General features: G+C 45.2%; 1 protein-coding gene across 1 annotated transcript in view; it reads left to right on the forward strand.

Moving 5' to 3' along the window:
• LOC308326386 (neuropilin-1a-like) overlaps positions 1-25,032 on the forward strand; it is a 69,630-nt gene that overhangs the window by 33,960 nt on the left and 10,638 nt on the right. The window contains exons 5-11 of the mRNA XM_080779225.1: positions 2,933-3,103; positions 7,145-7,311; positions 14,997-15,152; positions 15,647-15,791; positions 18,233-18,408; positions 18,998-19,153; positions 23,353-23,497. Coding sequence (XP_080635351.1) covers positions 2,933-3,103; positions 7,145-7,311; positions 14,997-15,152; positions 15,647-15,791; positions 18,233-18,408; positions 18,998-19,153; positions 23,353-23,497 — 1,116 coding nt within the window. The remainder of the gene's footprint in view (positions 1-2,932; positions 3,104-7,144; positions 7,312-14,996; positions 15,153-15,646; positions 15,792-18,232; positions 18,409-18,997; positions 19,154-23,352; positions 23,498-25,032) is intronic.

A 25,032-nucleotide genomic window follows, 5' to 3' on the forward strand; every position in this document is an offset into this window, starting at 1 on the left:
ATAACAATTCTTCTACATTCTCTAGACTTCTTGTGAATTATGTATTGCAGATGTTTATCAATAATTTTTACTCTTGAGAGCATAAAATGAAACCACCTTAAGTGCAAATGGAATCCCTTCAAGTCAGGGTCAGATTGGGCAGGATATTATGGGATTTGTGGTGTCTCCCTACAGGTGTGAGTGTGTTACTGCGGTGGCGCGCGCGTGTGTGTGTGCTCGTGTGTGTGTGTGTGTGTGTGTGTGGGTGGTACAGATGTTCAGGGGAGAGAAAGACAGATGAAGATTGATGATGGAACGGAGGCAATGTGGGAGGGAAGGAGATCAGGGAAGGAGGAGTAGAATGGACAGTAGCTGTAGTGTAGCTGTGGTAATAATTATAAGTGGTTTGCATTTATAGCATGCTTATCCAAAGTTAATTTTAAGATAAGATAAGACCCTTTTAGATTCTGCGAGTGAAATTCAGGCACCAAAGGCAGCACAGCAATTACAATACAGATTACAGGGCAAGAACATGTATTGGGTAAAAAGACATCACATAATTGGCAAAATATACAAAAATAGTACATAATACAACACTGTACAGCGCCAACAGTGCTTGCATAGTGCAAGACAAAGGAAATACAAGAGAACTCATCGTAAGCATGTCAGATAGTGTCTGTACTGTACTGAACTGTGCATAATAATGTTAATAACAAAAGGGCAGTAACCTTTTGTATTACTAATCATTGTAGTCATAATATTACACATGAGGATATTGTTTACAATATTTTCGGCTTCAATGATGTAAATAGAGGCACCTTGTTCCTATAAGCTGCATCACTGTAATGGCAGTAATAACAGTAAAGAACAACCTCTCGTGTAAAATTGCTCAATAACCAACCACACCCTAGGCACTGTTCACGAACACAGAACAGAGAATACTGTATCATAACAATAATACCAAAACATAAGTACATAACCATTAATGTCTGTACTATCTGAGAGGCCACACTGTGTAGAGAATAGGTCTGGTACAGACAACTCCATTTGCTTCACTCCCAAAGCCCCGAAGCCTCATCCAGGAGCTCATTACTCTCTGTCCGTTTTCAGTCAGATTAAGAGCAGCTAGAAGAGAGACAGTTTCTTTGCATTGTGCGCCATTGTTCCTTCACAAACCACTCTGAGAACATCCCTTCCCCAGACAGGAGGACCAACCTGCTTTATCCATCTCTCACATCCTCGCTATATCCCTTCTTCTCTGGACTGCATTCCCCCGGGTTCCTTTGTTGTTTAATTCTCCGTGACGGCATAAAGATAATGCCGGGAGGAACATACCTTGTAAAGTGCCAGGGGGGTCTGCAGTGGGCTACCCCATGCTGTGCTCACTGCCTTGTGTGTGACAGTGCCAGGCTTCCCTCCCCTTCTGACCCACTGCCACTGCCAGGGAGGAGACTGGCATGCGAACACAAGGCTTGCAAAGATTGGCACAGGTATTATACAGACCCAAACAATAACAGTCACTTTAAAGCCATGCCAGCATATATAACATGCCAGCGTTCTTCTGGTGAAGGATGTGTGCTCGCGCGTGCATGCGCTCGTTCACATACATGAGCTTCATTGATCTTATTTTTGTATGCATTTATGTATTTCATGTTTGTGTGTGCGTGTGTTCTTTCTGCATATATGAGCACATGTTGTACGTGCACATGTTTAGGTGTGCATGTGCACATTTGAATTCCGGAGATGTGTGCAACTGTGCACGCATGCTTGCGTACATGGCGTGATGTGTGTGATGGCTTGAACGTGAGCCAAAGCCTGGTCTTCACTGAGGGAACATGTGTGTCAACCCAGATAACAGACCGTCTCTGTCCTGAAGGAGGGGCCCAGACACACGTTTCACAGCCGTAACACCAGAGCATCTTACACACATGTGCTCGCTCGCTTGCTCTGGGGATTTGACACAATCATACATGGGCGCAGAATGCCAAAGCACAGGCAGATGTGCTGCATCTCAAAGCACAGTGTTTTCAGTCCCAATACACTCCTTGCTGTGGGTCATGGTGGAAAGCGCCGTCCATCCTGCTGTTGCAGTCGCCGTTAAGCCATTTTGAACAAGAGTGCCGGCTGACTGCCTTGAAATGGGAAAAGGAATGTGAGCACAAATACAGATTTCGCTTCATTGCATTCGAAAATGGGAAAGAGAGATCCCACAGGATAGTTGAGACAATGCAGAAGATGAGAGTCTGCTATGTGGGCATTCTTTTCATTTCATTGTTTCTCGAGATTATATACGGCTCTACCAGACACACAGACACAAAGGCGTGAATGTACTGAACTGTACCTGCCGTGTTATCTTTATTCACGTCTCCAGGTTTGCATCACTTCTGATAGGTGATAGATTGGAGAAGTGCACCTTGTTAGTCTGAAGCAGACAAACTGAAAGGGATCCGACTATTCTTAAAGTCAATTTAGCCACTTCAGTCCTATATAGTTTGTCATACCATGAATAGTGAAAATAGATTTTCTACATTTTTATTTCCCATTTTCTGCCTATAATAATAACATGCCCAAAAATAGGCACTGGAAAAAGTACATTCAGGAAACAAAAGGGAACAGTCAGCATGATTGCTTGTTTATCCCATTTTGGGTGGGAACCCCTTTTGGTGTTAGCATTATGTTATGCTTTAGCTATTGAAAAATGGAAGAACCACTGACATAGAAACATAGCTTTTTCAGAAAACCTCAGGATTTTGGAAGACATTTATAGAATCGTTCCGAGGTCAAAATGGGTTATGGGCCATGAAATTGACCTTGTGTTTCTCCCTTCTCTCCCTTTTCTGTCCCTCCCTCCTTACATTATCCTCCTCCTCTCCATGGTTCCGTGTCCCACCTGTCTGTCCCTCCCTCCTTACATTATCCTCCTCCTCTCCATGGTTCCGTGTCTCTCCTCCAGTGGGTCCCCACATCGGACGGTACTGTGGGCAGACGTCACCGGGCCGGGTCGTCTCCTACACGGGCATCCTGTCCATGACCATCACCACGGACAACGCCATCGCCAAGGAGGGCTTCTCCGCCAACTACACCGTCCGCGAACGGAGTCTGCCTGTGGGACACTCCGACGAGGGTGAGTGCACCCAGTATGACCATGGATAGAGTCATAGTCCACCCAGTATGACCATGGATGCAGTCATAGTCCACCCAGTATGACCATGGATGCAGTCGTAGCATAGAATAGTACGATCTATGAGTCCACCCAGTATGACCATGGATGCAGTCATAGTCCACCCAGTATGACCATGGATGCAGTCATAGTCCACCCAGTATGACCATGGATGCAGTCGTAGCATAGAATAGTACGATCTATGAGTCCACCCAGTATGACCATGGATGCAGTCATAGTCCACCCAGTATGACCATGGATGCAGTCATAGTCCACCCAGTATGACCATGGATGCAGTCGTAGCATAGAATAGTACGATCTATGAGTCCACCCAGTATGACCATGGATGCAGTCATAGTCCACCCAGTATGACCATGGATGCAGTCATAGTCCACCCAGTATGACCATGGATGCAGTCATAGTCCACCCAGTATGACCATGGATGCAGTCATAGTCCACCCAGTATGACCATGGATGCAGTCATAGTCCACCCAGTATGACCATGGATGCAGTCGTAGCATAGAATAGTACGATCTATGAGTCCACCCAGTATGACCATGGATGCAGTCATAGCATAGAATAGTACGATCGGATACATTCAAATCAGATTAGAGTAGAATAGATGGAATAGAAATTGTGTCCTGTGGTGCCTTCACAGTGAATTACAATGAACACAATACAGTACAAGCACATAACATATAAATGCAGTCTTCTGTTTGCATTGACAACCATGTCTTTCATTTTATTATGGATTGTAAATGGATTTGAACGTCCCGGGGGTCACACAAAGGGGTCATAAAACACGCTCTGTGTGGATATGACATAAGCGGTGAAGCTTGTGGTCCGCTCCTTCAGAAGCCATTTGGCGTGACCTACTTTTACAAACTCGTGACCCACTGGCCCACAAATGTGCAGCCAAACAAACCCAGCAGGAACATTTCACACATTATTATTATTAGCTTAAAGGGTCGTCTTTAATGCGTGGTTATTGTATGAGTCCTTTGTGCTGTTCCTTTATGAATGCATCATGTGAGAACTCTCCCCCCTAGCGAATTCACTTATGTGAGGTCATAACGGGGCTGGTTCACACCGGCGACCCTGACCTATTGCCCCCTTGTTTAGGTGTGTGTGTGTGTGTGTGTGTGTGTGTGTGTGTGTGTGTGTGTGTGTGTGTGTGTGTGTGTGTGTGTGTGTGTGTGTGTGTGTGTGTGTGTGTGTGTGTGTGTGTGTGTGTGTGTGTGTGTGTGTGTGTGTGTGTGTGTGTGTGTGTGTGTGTGTGTGTGTGTGTGCGCCCATGTGCGTGTGTCGTGCGGCTCTTCTCCAGAGGGTTGAAAGTAGGACTGGAGTGAGATGAAGCTCTTAATATCCCAGATGGCAGATGGAAATACACATTTCATCGCGTTCTATATTGCTGCAGACACTGTATCTTAATCATTATACAATGAGTTGGTCGAATCACGCAATCCTATTGGTTGTTAGGTGGTATAATAACTGTTAGGCTAGTGACTGTAGAGGTCAAGGTGAACTAGGCCAGTGGTTCCCAAACGTATTCATGTCAAGGACCCCCAAATTCACACTAATTATCCTGCGGACCCCATAAGAGAAGATTTTTTCCATTTGGTTCCATTTGTACACTCTCAGAGTTACAGACCCATAAGGGTCCATTTGGTTCCAAACTATCATTTAGCTGGGGACCCCCTGGAACTCCATCAAGGACCCCTGGGGGTCCCCGGACCCCACTTTGGGAACCACTGAACTAGGCCACACAACATTTAAGGTGAACTTTGATCTCTGGAGGCTTAACTGCGATGGAGTGGATAGAGCAACGTCTCTGAGGAAAAGTAAATCCTAAAGGACGACACGCTGAACTGAACTGCAGAGAGAGATTCATGAACTTTGGGCCGTTGATGACAGGAGAAAGGTGTCGTTAAGGTCAAAGTCAGAGCTGCATATTGATATATGATTATGATTGCCTGTGTGAGTTATTGCTTTCATATGATTTTTACACACACACACACACACACACACACACACACACACACACATGCATGCACGCACACACGCACGCACGCACGCACACACACACACACACACACACACACACACACACACACACACACACACACACACACACACACACACACACACATACACACAACACATTTTTGCTGTCTGAGAATCTTAGACAGCACAAATACCCCTGTCAATTTATCACTATCTGTCTTCTCTCTCTTCTGGCTGTCAGATATGCTTCCCCTGCGCAAGCACACACACACACACACACACACACACGCGCGTGCGCGTGCACACACACACACACACACACACACACACACACACACACACACACACACACACACACTCACACACACACGTACCAGCTCTTTGATCTGCTGAACTGTCGACGGTGCGTCAGATAAGGCTCTTTTCATTTTGGACGAGAGAGAGGTAGAGAGAGGTAGAGAAAGAAAGAGAGAGAGAGAGCAATTGGGTTTGAAGTTGTCTGCTTGCCCGCTGTGATGGAGACAGGAGGGGTTTGACTCATGAATAGAAATTAAAGGCAGAAAATTGAAATGAAAAGAGAGAGAGCGGGGGGCGGGGGGGGCGGGGGTCTTTCAGAGGCGTGAGGCGACAAAAAGATCCAGGTGTGAGAGATTCTGAAGATTTCATCTTCTGGTTATGCATTCATGACGATGCTATCCATGTTGCTACGATGCTAGGCACGTTGCTACGTTGATAGAAATGCCGCGCTGCAGATTCTTTGTGGTGTGGCAAAGTGACTCTGTTGTGTTAATTGTACTAGAGACTCAGTGTGAGGCATTGAGGTCTCCACACACTGCACACACACGCGCGTGCGCACACGCACACGCACACGCACACCCACACACATAAACACACGCAAACCACTTCCCGACTTGCCCACCTCTTCTTCCTTCCCTTAAGACCCCTTGCTGTGAGGAACTGGACACAGTGGCCTCCAGAGTTCAAGCAGCATGTGCGTCTGAGTCCTTTGGTTGTATACATCATGTGTCAGGGTGTGTACGTGAGTATGTGACTGTGTCCATACCGTACGTGCCCTACGGTGCTTGTGCTGCACGCTAACAGCTATAATCATGTACCTACAGTACATGCCTGGATGAATGCAGTGTGCGCGAGCGACCCTTCCCTGAACCGCAGTGCCGGGCCAGTGTCCGCCAGCACGCTCCGAACAATGGGAACAATGGGAGATGTGCAGTCCCGGAGGCGTTGCAGCTAAAACATTTACTGCTGTGATTGACTGCCCTACGGGTAGCCAGGACTAGGACGCAAACTTTAACAATGATCTACTTTCAGAGAGTACAACATGTGTTAATGTCTGGCAGAACCACCAGCATTCTCTGTTCACTTCCTTTAGTCAGTGTGTGGTAAGAGAGGGATCGTAGGGTCGCGGGGGGTCAGATGAACTCGATTCGGCTCAGTTGACGGGGGTTAATATGAACTCATTCCCCCAGATAATTCCTGTAACTGTGTTATCCTTGCTCCTGTTCAAGCTTAGTTTTGTTTGAGAGAAAAGCAGTTGTTTCTGAATCATCCTCACCGTATAGGGCGGCTGTAGGTGAGCGTGTAGCGAGGCCAGGCCGTCTGGGAATCGGACGGTCATGGTTTGACCCGTCCGTCGGCTCGGCCAGTTGCACGTCCCTGAGCGAGGCGCTAACCTGACCCCTAGTAGTAGTAGTAGTCCTCCTGTGTGCTCGCCCTGAGCCGTCTGAGCAGCCATCCACTGGGTGAAGGCAATATTCCCTTCCCCAAGGAAAATGCATCCCTTTAACAAGCCTCCAAATATCATGAAAATTCTGTTCTATGTTTGTGAATTCTGTCATACTGTATTTCACCCATTGAGTCAGTTAACCATTATTTATTGAAACTAGTTGTGGTATCCGCCAGTCACTTCATTTAAGCATTGAAATGGCTGTCATTTCTGTAGTGTACGCTGATCAACGTTTGTGTGTTTGTTTTTGTGGACAGACTTTGCCTGTATGGAGCCGCTGGGCATGGAGTCAGGAGAGATCAGCTCTGAACAGATCAAAGTCACATCCCAGTACAACTCCAACTGGTCCCCAGAGCGCTCTCGACTCAACTACCACGAGAATGGCTGGACCCCCTCAGATGACACCATCAGAGAGTGGATTCAGGTAAAAACACATCATATTAAACCCCCAGTGGTGGAAAATAACTATTGTACTTACTGGTAAGTCCAATTTTGCGGGTATTTGTACTCCTTTGTACTTTGTATTCGACAATCCCATCCCTTATAACCTGGTATGAAAAATAGATGTTTACTCCTTCTCCCAATTGGAGTTAGATTGATGACATCACCGAACCCACTTCCCGGTTTGATTATGCGTGGGAAGCAGTTCACCGCAAAATCAAACCATCATGCATTATTGAAAGCTCAAACTGCTGTTTTGCTAGATTTTTTCAAAAGTTTAATTATGATGCCTGGCAAGAAGTTAATTGCAGAAAAGGGGCTTGTGTAATGTTTTATTCCTCATTGCCAATAATTCCGTCACAGCGTTTCAGTTTTCATTGTTCACTGTTCATCATGACACAATACGGTAAACACACAAAAATCTTTTAAATCCTCCAGTTTTCGGGAATAAATATTTTCACGATTTTTCAAAAATAGCTAAATTATAACATAATGTATATGTAATAACCAAAAGGGGTTCCCGCCCAAAATGGGTTAAAAGGGAATCTCACACCGATTGGTAATCGACTAGAGCTCAGAATCTACTGCATCATAATGTTGTGTGTGCGTGTGCATGTCCGTGTGCGTGTCCGTGTGCGTGCGTGCTTTCATGTGATTTTTACTCCTTGTAGACACGTGTACTTGCAGGTAGGGCGAGTCAGTGCTTAGTGCTAGATGGCTCATTGGTGGTGGCGTTCTTCCTTAGTTGTGTCATTGCCTCTGGTCGCGTTCTTCCTTAGTTGTGTCATTGCCTCTTCATAGCATTGTGACAGATAGTTACTACTATGTGCTCCTGCTCCTTTAGAGAGGGATGCCCACTGTGGTCATCGTTCAAATGTGTGGTCCTCCTGTCCCCATTGTGCTGGACAGGAACTCATACAGGAAGACACACAATGCCCCTTGGTGCTGAGAACCGACCCTACTTCCTTCCTGTGAAGGCCAAATCAGGAATTAGACAGGAAGTGCAAGGTTTGGCACTACTCTGCAACCATCTATTGTCTGTCTAGGGAATCTGGAATGTCTTCTTTTAGCTACTGTGGCGCAGCCGCCAAGCCTCTAGAGATATAACCATATTAGGAATCATCGTATATCATGCGATATACGTAGTTTACTGGTAATTTATTTGTGAAGAAATTATTTCTGAACAACTGTATATTCATATATAGTGGGGGTGGGGGATAGGGTCAATTTATTTAACCACTTGGAACACTATAGAGTCCCTATTCTGGGGTGAACATTCAGCGAAATTAGCACATCTGCAAGCTCTACATCTGCTATTTCTGTCGAAGATACACAAGAAAAAGCAGTGGGCCCATAGTATAGACCCCCTGGGGAACTCCGGTCAACTAAGTATACAGGGTTTAGTAGGAAGATGGATAACATCCTGTGTGTTGGTGAATGTTTGTCCTATAGTGCAGGGCAGGGGTTTTCAAAGTGTGAGGCGTGCCACTAGAGCGAGGGTCTGCAACTCTTTTTAAATTAAGTGCCATGTTTTTATTTATTTTCAAGATAGTTGGTGTGCCAACTCATCAAGAATTCAATTTTTTTTGATTGTCCACATGAAATATAACCTTTTCTCTTCTTTTTAAATATTTTCTTTCACATTGTTATAATGATCAGTATTAGACTCAGTCAGAACAATGACCCACCTATCTCCCATGGCTCTCCCCCTCCGTCCGAGTTCAGAGTTTTAATCAATGTAGAATCATGTGCCGGATAGTTTATTTTAACCCGATCAGATTCTAAAAATGTCTTCTACACGCTGACAGTTTTCTGAAAAAGATATGTTTCTATGTCAGTCGTTCTTCGATTTAAAAACAATAGCAGACCTACAAGCTCGTAGCGCTCTAGCACGCTATGAGCTTGTAGATCTGCTATTTTTCAGTAGCTAAAGCATAACACAATGCTAACACCAAACGGGGTTAAAGCAGAAATCCTCTCTCTCACACTTATGCCAGTGTGCCAGTGGTCACGCTCCTTTGTGCCAGTGTTGGCACTGTGCCAACGGTTGCCCAACCCCTTCACTAGAGCGTGGCAGAGGAGGCATGGTGGAGAGACATGATGGTGAAAGAGACAGCTGGCCGCTACGGTCAACAGGAGTTTACTATAGTTATGCCCGCAGATTCATGCAACAGCGCTTGTGAAGTTTGGTGTTATCTATATAAGTTTGTTGTACGTCCAGCATACAAACAATGAAATGAGGAGACAAGTATAGTATAAATCGGCTATTTTTTGGTGGGAGAGACTACTGTATAGTACCTACTACAGTAGTCTCTCACACCAAAAATAGCCGATCTACAAGCTCACAATGTGTTGCAGTGCGATGCTTTGTGAGCTTGTAGATCTGCTGTTTCCGAGCACCAAAGATATAGTTGCTACTGTATGTTTTGTCCACGACATGGCGGGCAACCAAGTATAAATCAGACGTCATGTGTGCATTTCTGATTACTGGTAAATATCAGCATGCCATGGCTTGGTTTCTTGTGAAAAGATGGTGGTCTGACTGACGTTTGACACTATTTTGAACATGTGCGACTGTGTTTCATATTTCAAACAAAGCTGTGTTGAAATATGAATAAATAAACAAATAAACCCTTCCCCAATGTAATTTATAGCCCAAGAACAAATTCTATTCCATGCCATGGACTTGGTGAGCCATTTGAGTTATGACTGGTGGGGGTTTTTTTTGTGAGGGAGAATTTTCCATTTTATTTGATTAAGTGTGCTGCGTGGTCCTTGCGGCAGGGCCTGTCTCTTCGGCCCGCGGCTCTCCATTCATCTTACTTGCGGAGAAAATTATGAGTTAGTTAATTCATGCACGCCTGCCTCTCTGCCACCCCCGCCGCCACAAACACCTCTATTATTCATTCGAAGGCATTCATATTTCATCAATACCGTTTCCAGGTTACTATTCATAATCATAATGTTATCGCAGAGATGCTGCTGCTGCCCGTCGGTGAACAGAATGGCGGGAGACAGTGAGCTCATTCTGCAGCCATTATGAAGGAATTTGTAATCACATTTCCAGTGTGCGGTGGCTCGTTCCGTCACTGTGCGTCATTTGCAGGGAATTGAAATTCCTGTGTGTGTGTGTGTGTGTGTGTGTGTGTGTGTGTGTGTGTGTGTGTGTGTGTGTGTGTGTGCGTGTGCGCGTGCGTGTGCGTGTGCGTGCGCGCATGCTTGTGCGTGTCTGTCTGTCTAAGCCCGGTTTCATCCAAAACCAAACCCATTTGTCTGACTGAACCCCGCCACCCACTGTGGCTCCAAACTGATGCAGCACAGCGGTGGCTTCTTATTGGCGTCCACCAGGGAGGTATATGTGGCTAGATTGACATGTTATTGAAAGCTGTGAGGTAAGCCTTGCAGGATGGGCTTCCTTCCCCTTCCAAGTTGAAAAAAAAAGTATTTATAGACGCCCCGTCGCTTGAAGAGAAACGTTTGTCTTTGGGCTCCTTTTCTTGACGCAAACCAGGAAGAGCTCGGTGGGCGTAACATCTGGAGAACACATTTCGGGGGTCCACGGCGGCGCTGTTTGTGTGTGTGTGTGTGTGCGTGTGTGTGTGTGTGTGTGTGCGTGTGTGTGTGTGTGTGCGTGTGTGTGTGTGTAAGCGAAGTGTGTTGTTGGAAGCTCAGGAGAGGGGAACTGAAAACAAAAGATCCTCTCGAGACCGTTAAAAAGGAGCCTTCTATCCAGGGGGGGAGCAGCTTTGCGGAATTCCACTGTGAACTTCCAAACCCAGGAAATGTCAATAAAAGCCTCAGAACAAATCAAAGTTCCCCCATGCACGACTCCCAGAGATTTACGGAAGACATCCCGCCTGAATTTCATTCTAAGGCCTTTGATGGGGGGGGGGTTGTTGTGGAGAAAGAACTCAAGTGTGTCTGCAAGATGTATCAATCATGACGCTAAATGGCCGGTCAGTGAGAGAAGGAACCCCATGAAAAGCACAAGACAATGGCCCTAGACGCAGCAGGTCCAAGCGGAGTGTGTTTGTTGGGTTGGGACTGACCACACAGTGTAGGCCCCATCACTTTGCAATCACAAATGAGAGCCATAACATGTTGCTTGTTTTCCTTAGCCGGGAAAAATCCCCTCTCATGTGGTTGAAGCTTTTTTTTCCCAACTCTGCCTGCTGTCCAAGCGCAACCCCAGCACTTTCCTAAGAAAACACTTTAGAAAACCTCAGACGAGAACTGGGTCGAGAGAGGGAAAGCTTGGCTGATCACAATTCTTTTCCTCTCATCGCTTAAAAAAACTAAACAAAAAACACACACACAAAAAGAACCCCCCCAAACACACACACACACACACACACACACACACACACACACAGTCTCACACACACACACACACACACACACACACACACACACACACACACACACACACACACAGTCACACACACGCATCAATATCCTGTTTTGGCAGGAAGCTCCTGTGTTTTTTTCCCCCAATCTTGTTTAGTCACAGTGCGACTGAACGTCTCTCTCCTTCCTCCGTAGTTTCCTTCATTAAAAAACCCTGAGTGGAGGTTGTTTTCAGTGGGCGGTGAGTGTCAGCCATGCCAAGTGTTGAGTAATTAGAATATGGAAGACCAATTAGCTTCACTCATCTGACAGAGGAAGTCTGGAGAATGGGGGGGTTTGCCCGAGCTGCCGAGGACGGTAGCATTTAATTGTGTCATCAGCTGCCCTTGATGAAACCCGTAACTGGCAAAGATCTTGTCCTCGTTTGAAACAGCTGCTGCAGGTTAGATTCGTCACCAGAAGAGTTTACACAATTATATGTGATCTCCAAAGTTGACACAAACACCAAAACAGATCTTTTTTCTACGTGGGAAAACAAAGCAGCCACGAAAGTTTTAGATTGTGTGTGTCCCGGCCTACTCCCTGCTCCCTAAGGAAAAGTTCAACATTCAACTTAAAATATAGAGGATGGGATGTTATTTTGGACTCAAATTACCCTCTAACAGCTAAAAAAGTACCATAATTTGTCTTCGTTCTGTGCTCAGCCATCCCGGAAGAGTTGCGGGCAATTTTTTTTCAAGAAGCGGATATCTCATTTTGGACACACCTCATCATATTTACTCTGTATTAGACAGTGTCTTTGTTGTGTGAGGTGTATAGGGGAGAGTCGTGGTTGGTTTGGAGGGCTGCATCTAATCTCTGGGGAATGTAGTGAAAAGAGAGCAGATGGGAACATCTGGGAGCGGTCTCTCTGGCGCAGTCCCACGGGACCGCGTTCCCATGGGGTCCATGTTACGGTCACAGCGCCCACACAAAAACCAACGGGAAGCTATTTATGCCGTTAACCCGCCAAAACTGACAGTGGGAGGAGCTAAATAAAGGGAGGCCTTCTTGTTGCCATGCCATAACTGCATAATGTATATCTGTGTGTGTCTATCTATGGTAATGTAATTACATGGCATGTTTGCTGTGGCATCTCGTGTAGTGAAGAGTTGAGTGTGTTTGCATGCAAAAGTTCAACTGGTATCGCCTGAGATGAATGGGTGTTTTTGTCTCATCCTAATGGGAAGTAATTTAGGTGAATTGGAAGGTTGTCACATTCAGCACAACAGTTGGGAAAAAAGTCTGTTGACATTTCAACTGTAAAAAACGGACTAGGATGACCTTAAAGTGCCAAAGCATATAGACCTGATGTAGCTGATATTGATATGATCTTTTAGGAAAAATAAATTGTATAGCTTAATCACGGCCACTGCTATGCACAGTACACACTTGTGTGTACCAAGTGGGCACCAAAACTTTGCCAAGTCGAGCAAAATAACAACCACTTCAGGTTTTGGCCTATAACTCTTGAACCGTAGGTCGTATAGAATCAAAATGTATTTTTTCCTTGGATTCCATGGACCATGACGCCACATATAGCCCCGCCCCCGGCCATTAGTGCCGGACTAGACTTTCTGCCCTTTCACGTTAAACCACTTTCTACCTGGCATCTAAGTTGGGGCATGCCCTGAGCGTAGCCAACTGTGAGCTTGTCGATCTGCTGTTTTCGGCGAAGATAATTCATGTAGAGCTAAAACAGAAACGTCCACTAGTATAGAGCCCTGAGGGACTCCGCTCAACAACATAATGGGTTTTAAGTGGTTTAGCGTTACACTGAATACACAATCATTCACCATTCCACGTCTGGTTCAAGGCCTGTGGTTGTTGTCCGTCAGTCCCTGCCAATGCTCTCACTGCTGTGCTGAACTGTGAAATAATACACCTGGAGTGGCTGAAATATCACACACACACACACGCGCACACACGCGCACACACACACACACACACACACACACACACACACACAACACTTTTATGTGCTTGCACCGCTATACAGTCATGTATTGTAGAGACACACACATGCGCGAGTGCACGCACACACACATTCATGTGCGTCATGGGTCACATACATACATCTCATTAGTGATGTCAGCAGACAACCGTAAAATTGGTCGTGAGTTGATTCTCACACACGCACGCACGGGTCGCACGCACACATCCACACACACACACACACACACACACACACACACACACACACACACACTGCGGGGTGTCTGCTATTCTCTAATTGTGTTTGACAACACACAAACAGGCCTCAGTGAAAACAGAAAACACATGTTGTCAGCCAGCCCAGTGGGTCGCTGACCCGAGGCACGCAGCATATACTTTTCACATCGTTGTGAGTTTGAATCTGACCCCTGACCTTTGTTGCACATTATCCTCCCACACTTCTCCATCTTTCCTGTTTCTCCCTGCTGTTTAAATACCAATAATTCATAGACTGAAAACTCTCTAAAAAGAGGCAAGTTTGCTGCACTGTTGGTTCTTTCATAGAGCTTCCACAGGCTGAAACCGAGAGGAATTGTTTTTAATGACTTGAACCCCAGCATTGTTATTCTGAGGGGGTGCCCCAAATTTTTTACAATCTACAACTTCACAATGCATCGCAAGAGATTTGGTGTAGAAAAAACGCAATGTAAAAAGTACAGTGCAATTCACTGTTTACCGTTCAGAGCTTGCTCACGTATTTCAGTCCAATGAGGAAATGTGTCTGACTGAACCTGGCATCACCAGGCCTTACAGACGGAGGAAAACCAACTAACTCGAGGAATAATAACTTATGAGGAAGTGACCGAGTTCGAAGCTTTGAATCTTGTCACTTGGTCAGGCGGTTTCCAAGCCAACAGGTGTATTTCAGAAAACTCCTTTATTTTGTTCCTATAACTCACAGTGATATGGTGAAATACTGTCTGGTAAATGGGATAATATATCTTTCCAATGTGTTACTTCCAGCTGGAATTATACTATTAAGATTTGGATCCTTAGTTCCTTTTTTGCTTTAAGTGTAACTACCAGTTACAAAATGTGTTTCTCATCATGTATGTTGGGCTTATGTATGTTAATCAATTTACACACAACACAACACAACACAACACAACACAACACAACACAACACAACACCTGTAACTATTTAGATTTTCCAAGTCATTCCAGTGATGCCACCCAGTGACCTTTCTAACACAAAGCGCCCGCCTCTCTCACCTTTTGAGTGACTGCTTCGTGCCCACCCGTGTGACCCCTTTCCACTGACATTCCTGCTACTTCCTGTGTTGTCAGGTGGACCTGGGCTTCCTGCGGTTCGTGTCGGCCATAGGGACGCAGGGGGCCATCTCCAAGGAGACCAAGAAGCACTACTTTGTCCGCTCCTACAAAGTGGACGTGAGCTCCAACGGAGAGGACTGGATCACCATCAAGGAAGGCTCCAAGCAGAAGGTAATGGATGTCACCTCCTGGCCATCTGTGTTCTGAAATACGTACATTGTCATTAGGCTATCTATGTACGCCAGGTCAAAAACACTCCTCGGCCAGAAATGTGCGCTCAGTGGAGCGCATATCTCCATATTTGGGCAAGACTATGACTTCAGTGATCTATGACATATCTATGATGATGTACGATATATTTATGTCGTACATCATTTAGGATTTTTCAAAAATAGCAGAACTACAAACTCGTAGCGCGCCACTCGGTGGCGTGCTATGAGCTTGTAGATTTTAGAACAATGTTGCTGAACTGAGCGCACGTTGACTTCCATTATGAAAATTTTTGGAGGAAAACATAATCTCCTCGCTTGCCTTCATCTCTGGCGAAGATTATAATCAAATTAGTGGGTAGACGAAAGGCAAAACTTTGGACCTAGCTATCAGGTGGCCATCACTGCTTCTTTATCTAACGGAACTAGTCGTTTTAACTATTCGGTTTTCCTCAGATCTTCAATGGGAACCACAACCCAACGGACGAGGCTCGGGCCGTCCTGCCCAAGCAGACGCTGGCCCGCTACGTTCGCATCAGGCCCATGTCTTGGGAGCAAGGCATCTGCATGCGCTTTGAGATCTACGGCTGCAGGACATCAGGTAGTGCAATGTTCCCAAACTTTATAGCCTGTGACACAAAAGAGACATTTGATATCTCCCCAGGACCCAAACTAGTGACAATATTCTCACTACTTCTCATTTATTGAGTTTCTTTGGTTTTTGTTGATTTCTTCATGAAATTACTTTTTAATTGATGTTGCCAATGTTTGCCTTTTTCAGGAATGTTTTTAGATTATTTTTGAAATAGTAATAATTAAAAACGAAATGTAGGAAACAACAAAATAAAGGGACCCATAGAAATCGGTTGTTCGAAAATAGGTGATCTAGATTACAACGCGTCACACTGTGACATATTGTGAGCTTCTAGATCTGCTACAACATATTTTCTAATATTATTAGTCAAATATGAATTTGAGGGTCCTTTGAGAACCACTACACTACACCAACAAATATATTAATGTGTGCATAAATGACTACTATATAGTGCTAAATTAATTTACTACGCAAAATAAATGTACTACTAGGTCGCCTACACATCTAGCTTCAGATAATTCCATGCAGTACCACATAGAACTCCATTCAGAAACAGTCACACATGTTGAAATAAAATAATGTTCTCACGTCACCCTTCCTGAAAAGCACATAAAAGAATATGAATGGTGGACTGTGAGGTGATTGAGCCGCTCGCATGGAGTACATGTCAGCGTGAGGCTACAGGGGCCTTTCAGTGCGTCTATCATTCATATGCGCACAGGAACACACACACACACACACACACACACACACACACACACACACACACACACACACACACACCGTTACCTCTAACCTCGTCTTACATCATCGGTGTGTGTGAATCATCCCGGGGCATCGGCTGAAGATAACCTCCTCCTCCTGCTCTTCCCAGGCTCTGCTTGCCTGTTGATTTAGAACGGTCCGCAGCCTCGCAGGCGAACACAAGACTCACACACACCGTGGTTAATCACAACTTTTGAACGGCCGCGGAAAATCCACTTGAATCATTGTCCTCGCAGCAACTATATATAAAAGCCCAAATCATTAAATCTGTTACGAGAGTCTTACACAACTCGTATTTCTCCTGGTAGGAGAGCAGCTATAAAACTGATATTGGGTTCTTAGTCATGGGGGCCCGCGCTGGGGTGTGCGGAGCCAAGGTGATTAATGAGTTAATTAGTGTCTCCATTTCTGGTCTACGCTTAGATATTATAGACACGCATGAGCATGCGTGAACGGCTGAACGCGCACGCACACACACAAACACACACACACACACACACATATGCATGCACACACGCATATACACACACACACACACACACACACACACACACACACACACACACACACACACACACACACACACACACACACACACTCTCTCTCTCTCTCCATCTCTCTCTCTCTCCTAGCTAGTAGTAGCTAGTGGTGATAGTTAAGGTTAGGTACAGGCATGCGTGTGAGTGCATGAATGTGGAATTTACAATGTACTAGATAGAAATTCAAAGTGTCTCTGTTTTCCTCTCTCTCTCACTCACACACACACACTCTCACACACACACACACACACACACACACACACACACACACATGGGGGTTGGGGGCAGTAAGTAGTTGTAAAAGCTGATTACAGCGTAGTTCACACTGTGTAGGAATTCACCTCCTCGGGATCCTCTCTCTTAAACATCACATGTGGCTCCAGAGCTCTGTTCGTTAAACTGTGCACTTTGTACAAATGCAAATCCCACGCCAGAGAGACAATCAATGTTTCCCTCTGGATTTATTAGATTTATCCTCGCTTCTTTCTTGGATATTAGATTTAGCAATAAACGTGTGATAAACGGCGCCATTACTCGTGCTGTTTTTGAGGAATCTGAACAAAAGGGCTCCTAAAGCCCCCATTCATCCTGTCACGATTCTGCACAGCAAATGAGGTTATGCTTATTTACGGAGTGCTTGAAAGAAAATGTCTGTCACTGCGTGCTTGGACTCAACAAATCCTGTGTGTGTGTGTGTGTGTGTGTGTGTGTGTGTGTGTGTGTGTGTGTGTGTGTGTGTGTGTGTGTGTGTGTGTGTGTGTGTGTGTGTGTGTGTGTGTGTGTGTGTGTGTGTGTGTGTGTGTGTGTGTGTGTGTGTGTGTGTGTGTGTGTGTGTGTGTGTGTGTGTGTGTGTGTGTGTGTGTGTGTGTGTGTGTGTGTGTGTGTGGTTGCTGTTGTCATTTAGTGTAATTTATTGTCATTTGGTATTCAGCCTAATCTCTCAGACTTCTCCAAAACAGCTTGGAGAGGCAAAACAAATAGTGATTGTCAGTGTCTTGACGACGGGAACATCAACAGGACACACATGTGGCTGTTGCAGGGATTGAACTTGTGACCTTTCAGTTACAGGACACCGTTGCTAATGTATTTTCCACCCTGCCCCCCCCCTCCATCTTACCTTCTCTCTCCCTCTCTCTCTCTCAGACTATCCGTGTTCGGGGATGCTGGGTATGGTGTCGGGGCAGGTCTCGGATGCCCAGATCAGTGCCTCGTCCCATGCAGACCGAGGCTGGGTGGCTGAAAATGCTCGTCTGCTGACGGGGCGGTCGGGGTGGACCCAGCAACAAACCAAACAACCCTTCAGGAACGAGTGGCTTCAGGTACTGTACGCTCACGGTCCCGACTGGGCATAAGAAATAGACAAAGACAAAAGAATTAAAGACTTTTTGTTTGTCACATTTTGCTTTGAACAAAGTAATAAATACAAACGACAATACATAATTGTCACGAAGCAGCTTTCATTCACAATGGTTCAGTGTCCATTCCGCATTGTTTGCGGTACTGTTGCAAATTGCAATATACCGCCAAGCCTTGTTTCATCTGCTTAGTATGTCTGGCGGACTGGGATGCTTTGTTGGACTTATGTCCAATAAAACAAAGTGGTGCCTGTACTTTTCTTTTGTCTTTGTTTGCTCAACATTAGCCTATTTCTGTTCACTGTGAATATGTAAATCCCAGATATATCAGTCAAGGAAGAAAAGCAGGTGCGCTTCCTCTGGAAACTATTTGCTCCAATCAAACTATCACAGAAAAATAAGAGTTGAACAATTATTGGAAAGTCAGGACTATCGTGACATACAGTACATGTCCTTTACAAATGTATGTAAACGTTTGATCACGACTCTAAATATTGTGAAAATAGCAAACGTTCAGGTTGTTCAGCTCTGACCTCTGCCCTGTGGCCTGCAGGTGGACCTGGGTCAGGACAAGCTGGTGAGCGGCGTGGTGATCCAGGGAGGGAAGCACCGCGAGCGGAACGTCTTCATGAGGAGGTTCAAGGTGGGCCACAGTCTGGACGGAGACAAGTGGACCATGGTGAAGGAGGACAACACCACCAAGCCTAAGGTAGGGTTTGAGGTTATCCTTAGGTTATCTTTAACCTTTCATGACATGAAATGCAGCTCAAAGTGCTTTACAGAAAAATGGAGAATAAAAGAAAAGCAAGGCAACAACATTAAGAACAAGCAGTAATGCAATACAGTGAGGACATGAATAACAAAAATAAAAAATAAAAGATCAATTAAAAGCAATGTTGTAGAAGTGTGTCTTGAGCTGAGCTTTAAAAATGTCTACAGAGGCTGCCTGACGAAGGTACAGTGGGAGCTTGTTCCATGCCGACGGCCCGTAGAAGCAAAAAGCTGCTTCCCCGTATTTTTTAGTTGCCATTTTTTTTGGCAAAGCGAGCAGGCCAGCAGTGGAAGACCTTAGGGGGCGGTTTGGGACATATTTAGGCAGGCAGTCATGTAGGTAGGAAGGTGCGAGACCATTGAGAGCTTTATAGACAAGTAAAATAATTTTAAAATCAATCCTAAAAACAACCGGAAGCCAGTGCAGTGATGCCAAAACTGGAGTAATATGTTCTCTCATCTTAGTTCTAGTTAAAACTCTGGCTGCTGCATTTTGGACAAGTTGTAATCTGTCAGTTGTTTTCTTAGGCAGTCCTGAAAAAAGTGCATTGCAGTAGTCAAGCCGAGAAAAAACAAAGGCGTGGATTAGCGTTTTTGCATCGTCCAAGGACAAATAGGCTCTGATTCGTGCAATATTTCTAAGGTGAAAAAAGGCAATCTTGGTAACATGATTAATGTGTGAATTAAAATTAAATTCAGTTGACAGGAACGACCAGTTTTGTGGTCGGTTCAGTGATAGAAGAAGTACAAACATGTTTTACTTAAAGCAATACCACAATGTGAAATGTACTTGAGTAAAAGTATTGGCCTCAATGTGTACTTAAAGTATAATATTAATACTGTATGTCTAAGCCTTATGTCTTAATGTTTGGGTTAAGTAAAACTTTAGAAAATGGTTGTGGGAAAAGACAGTGGCTTTTCTGACTTTTGAGATATGAACATGTAGCTGCTTGATATCACCACATCAGGCTTACAATGTCAAGTTCACTTCTCTCCCGGAAACATTGTCCAAGCCCTGTTTCAAATCACTATCTGCTATTCTGCACAGACCCCCCCTGGCCCCCACGCACACACACACTCTCTCTCTCTCTCTCTCTCTCTCTCTCTCTCCACAATCATGTCCATGTCTTCCCTCTCATTGGGTGGCAGGCAGCGCAGGTCAATGACGATCAATGACAACTGAATTATGGGAGTGGCAGATAGCGGGGCTGTTGACAGGAGAGACAGCCGCGTTTCCTGCAGTGTCAGGATGTTATCGAACGAACAGGCACAAAAGCCATTCATGGATTGCAATATGTTGCGCCGCTGTAAATCAGGCTACTGTTATGTAAATATCAGGTGGTGATTCATAACACTTTTAGCCAAAGCATCAATGTCCACAGAGGGAATATTCATTGTCAGTAGTACGGGTGGATACAAGGCTATAGTACTGTGTTTCACACAATACCGGACTTCATTTAATTAGGTCTCTGTGATGTCTTATCTTGTTCTATGGCTACACATGTTGGATGTATCTTTAGATAAGAGTAATAACTAACTGCCTAGAAATAAAACACACAGACCCTGGCGGTAATAATGAGGTGGAATACGTTTTTGTTGTGTCCATATGACTGCTATTAAACCGTCCATAACCAGCTGCGCTGTCTGGGCTGTAGATTTTGCATTCACACTGCGTGTGAGGTCCTGTTGTCCTCGTATGCCATGCACACACTATGCAACTGAGTGAGTTGTAAATACTTTCAAGGATGCCACCAAAGATATTATTGTATTTATTGTGAATTAAGTGACATAGCTGATTCTGATTATGACCAAATACCACTTCCTCTATGCGTTCCATATGTGTGTAAAAATGGAGTTAGAAATGCATTAGTTTTTAAATCTAGACAACAAGACAACAAGGCAGGCGTGCTGACAGTGAGGCCTTTAGGCTCGTGAGGCGTGCCCAAAGCGAGCCACGTTAGCCATCCACACGTAGTGGACGGAATAGTTTATCATGTGGACCAAAAGGAGCGCTCCGGCCTCTGTCTCTCAGTGCGTCTCTCCGCAGGAGGTCGAAAAGGGATTTTAACTCAAATCCAGTGGAAGTCGTTCACACGCATCTGGAACGCGTGTGAGCCTTTTCCACCGGAGTTGAGCTCCAAACTCCAAACAGACCCTGCTGCAGGACCCCTGCTGAATCCCTGCAGATAGAGACCTTACAATACCCTTTATCCACTCTCTCTCTCTCGCACACACACACACACACACACACACACACACACACACACACACACAGTCACACACACACACACGCTCGTGTGCACACATACACACACACACACACACACACACACGCGCGCGCGCGCGCGCACACACGCACGCACGCGCACACACACACACACACACACACACACACACACACACACACACACACACACACACACACTCCCATTCTTTCTCTCATTTACTCTCTGTCTAAAGGCCTATTCATAGTCTGGACTTTCGGTGGTGAGGTGACCACCGCTCCGGTGGTGAGCTGACCACCGGAGCTGAAATAACGTTGAGCGGTGGTGAGTAAAAACAGAGAGAAGGGCTGGAGCGGTGGCGGTGGTTTGCTCTTCACCGCGGCTCGTGACGTCATGTTGTAGTTCGGTGGTCACCCCACCACCGTAAATCCAGACTATGTATGAGCCTTTACCCTCTCTCACACAGTTCCCCCCCCTCCCCCCCTCCTCTGGTTCTCTCGGTTATTTCCTGTCTCTTTGTATGAAGCCGCTTTGCAGCTCTCTTCAAAAGACAAGGCAGGAAGGTTTGGGTCTGAGACCTTAGGAAGGTTTGGGTCTGAGACCTTGGTGTTTCTTTGGGTTTGGGTCTGAGACCTTGGTGTTTCTTTGGGTTTGGGTCTGAGACCTTGGTGTTTCTTTGGGTTTGGGTCTGAGACCTTGGTGTTTCTTTTACATGCTGTATGTGCAACCTCATGCACACCGTGTGTACCGTATGTGTTGTGTATGTATGTGCACTCGCACAAACATAGGCATGTACTGTGCACATGCAAACGCATGGGTGTGTAATTGTGTATAGACATTATGGCTATACACAATTACATTATATACTGTAGACCTATTTACGCATATTTCTTTGCTCACACTCATCCACATCACATACAGAACACATCACAGTGAATGTGTGCAGAGGGCACGTATAAAACATGGACAAATGCACAAAAATACAGTAGTTGCATGTATGTGACTGTGTGCGCACACACATGCAAGAAATATTACTTTAAAAAATAAAACGTGTGCACAGTACCACACCAGGGTAGCTCTTCCCGTCAGAGTGTCTGGTGTCTGGTCGCACTGGCTCCCAGTGTGTGTCCATAACCATTTTCATCTGGGCTACTGCTTCTATCTATGAACTATGAAAGGCTGCACCCTGGTTTGGATTTCCGGACCTTTATCTGGGTTTCCTCTGTTTGATTTTGTTTGACTCTCTTATCAAATGGGCTGCTGTATCATTGGAAACAGATCTTGACATTTTCATTAATTGTTTTGTATTCTTGTTTTACCCTACCCTGGTCCCAGATGGTCAGTTTGAGTGACAAAAAAGATGAGATTATGAAAAGAATGTGTTTGAAATGAATGGTCGTCACCTTTTCTGTGACTGACAAACCTGCCTGCCTTCAATGTGTTTATTCAACCCTGAAAGTACAAAAACGGACCGATCTTTACACTTTCACAACTTTAAGTTTAACTTTAAGTTAAATTGACACACTGGATTTGACTGTGTGCTGTAGCCTTAGGCTTGAATCCATCAAAGCATTCTCCCCACGCGTTCCAAAAACACTCTCTTCCGCTCTGATTCAATAAAGGGGGAAGAAGAAATATAAAAAAACGACTACAGTTATAAAATAGAGGCTGTGTCTTGTAGCTTTTTTACTGAGCCTCTTCTTCGTTCTTCTTCATCTAGAACCGGTTCGAACACTAGTTATTCCATTGTGAGACACCGTGTAATAAAATTAGCTCTCCGGTGGAAGTCTCTAATAGGCTAATTAGGAGTCTGATAGACTCACAGAATATAATTAAGTCAGAGACAAACACAGTTAAACCCTGACCTGTCTTCCCCCCAATCACCCCCCTCTCTCTCTCTTGTCTTTCTCAGATCTTCATAGGGAACCAAAACCACGACACCCCAGAGTTGAGGTCCCTGGGCTCGCTGCTAACTCGTTTTGTCAGGATCTACCCAGAGAGGGCTACTAACGAGGGTCTGGGTCTGAGGCTGGAGCTGCTGGGATGTGAAATGGAGGGTGAGTGGCCCATTTAACGTTTCACCTACTGTAGATTATCTTGATGAACCACCCTAATCGATAATTAGCCGATCTACATGCCCATAACGTGTTGCATCGCCATAGCGTTAGGAGTTCTCCTTAGCTAACCATAACCTCAACAGAGACTATCAATGCAATTATTATTTATTATAATTAATATATTACTATTTTACCTTATTTTATTATTTAATCATATTTCATTTTATTTGTATTCTTATGTTATCCACAATGTTAAGGAAGCTCAAAGGATGTACCAGCTGTATGTGTGTAGGCTATGTGACTATAAATACCTTGAGTTCCTACCCAGGATTACCTGGCTTAAAAGAAAAAGAAGAAAAGGGGGAACTTACATACAAAGAAAGCACTCAGTCACTCTATAATAAAACACACAAGTCAAATATACAGTATAGAGGCATAACTCTGTCAATAACAATTGACTAACGCCGGGGCTCCACTGCAGCCATCGGGCGTCCGTCAGCGTTCCATCAATGCAGGGAATGTTCCCTTTTTAATCAATGAAGAGTGATCCGCTGCCAGCGGTTGCGTTTGGACGGCGTCACCAACTTGGCAAGGTTACTTTTTTGATGCCATCAGAACACAACGCGACGCAACACAGTCAGTGGAGTCACTGCATAATCTAGAAACAATTCGGAACATAAACCTAAACTGATAGCTGGTGTGTGTGCGTATGTGTGCGTGCGTGCGTGTGTGCGTGCGTGCGAGGTGGGGTCTGGTCTGGTCTGGATATCCGGTTGCCCTGTAGGGAGATTGATAAAGATCAGCTAAAACACAGCGCTTTGGAGGAGAGGAGAGGAGAGGAGAGGAGAGGAGAGGAGAGGAGAGGAGAGGAGAGGAGAGGGAGCTGGGAAGGAGGGGAGGGAATCACAAGAAGAAAGGAGAAGAGAGAATGTGTGGCACACGCTCCAACTTCTCTTATCTGTTCCAGATCAATAGTGTTTCACTTCAAAGGGAGGGAGCAGAGCGCACACACACACCCACACGCACTCACACACACACGCACACACACACACACACACACACACACACACACACACACACACACACACACACACACACACACACACACACACACACACACACACACACACACTGTCAACCTCTTCAAACAGGCTTCACAGCAGCAATTAACACACACACACACACACACACACACACACACACACACTACATACATGCAAGAATACTCGCAAATATCAAACACACACACGCACAGACACACACACACACACACACACACACACACACACACACACACACACACAATGCATGCTCGCACACATGCCACACACATCTAAAATACACACATATACACACAGTATCATAGCCTACATACATACATAACATTAGGCCTATATGCACAACATTCACATTCACTGTCTCACACACAAACCTGCATATCCTCTAGCAATCATGTCCAATTATCTAAACCACAGCTCTGGTACCTTGACGTTGGCTGTCTGAGTTTGATTAACGTACATGACGGTGTGCCTTTG

This window comes from Protomyctophum bolini (assembly GCF_963924005.1).
Source record: "Protomyctophum bolini genome assembly, chromosome: 12".
In the NCBI taxonomy this organism is placed as follows: Eukaryota; Metazoa; Chordata; class Actinopteri; order Myctophiformes; family Myctophidae; genus Protomyctophum; species Protomyctophum bolini.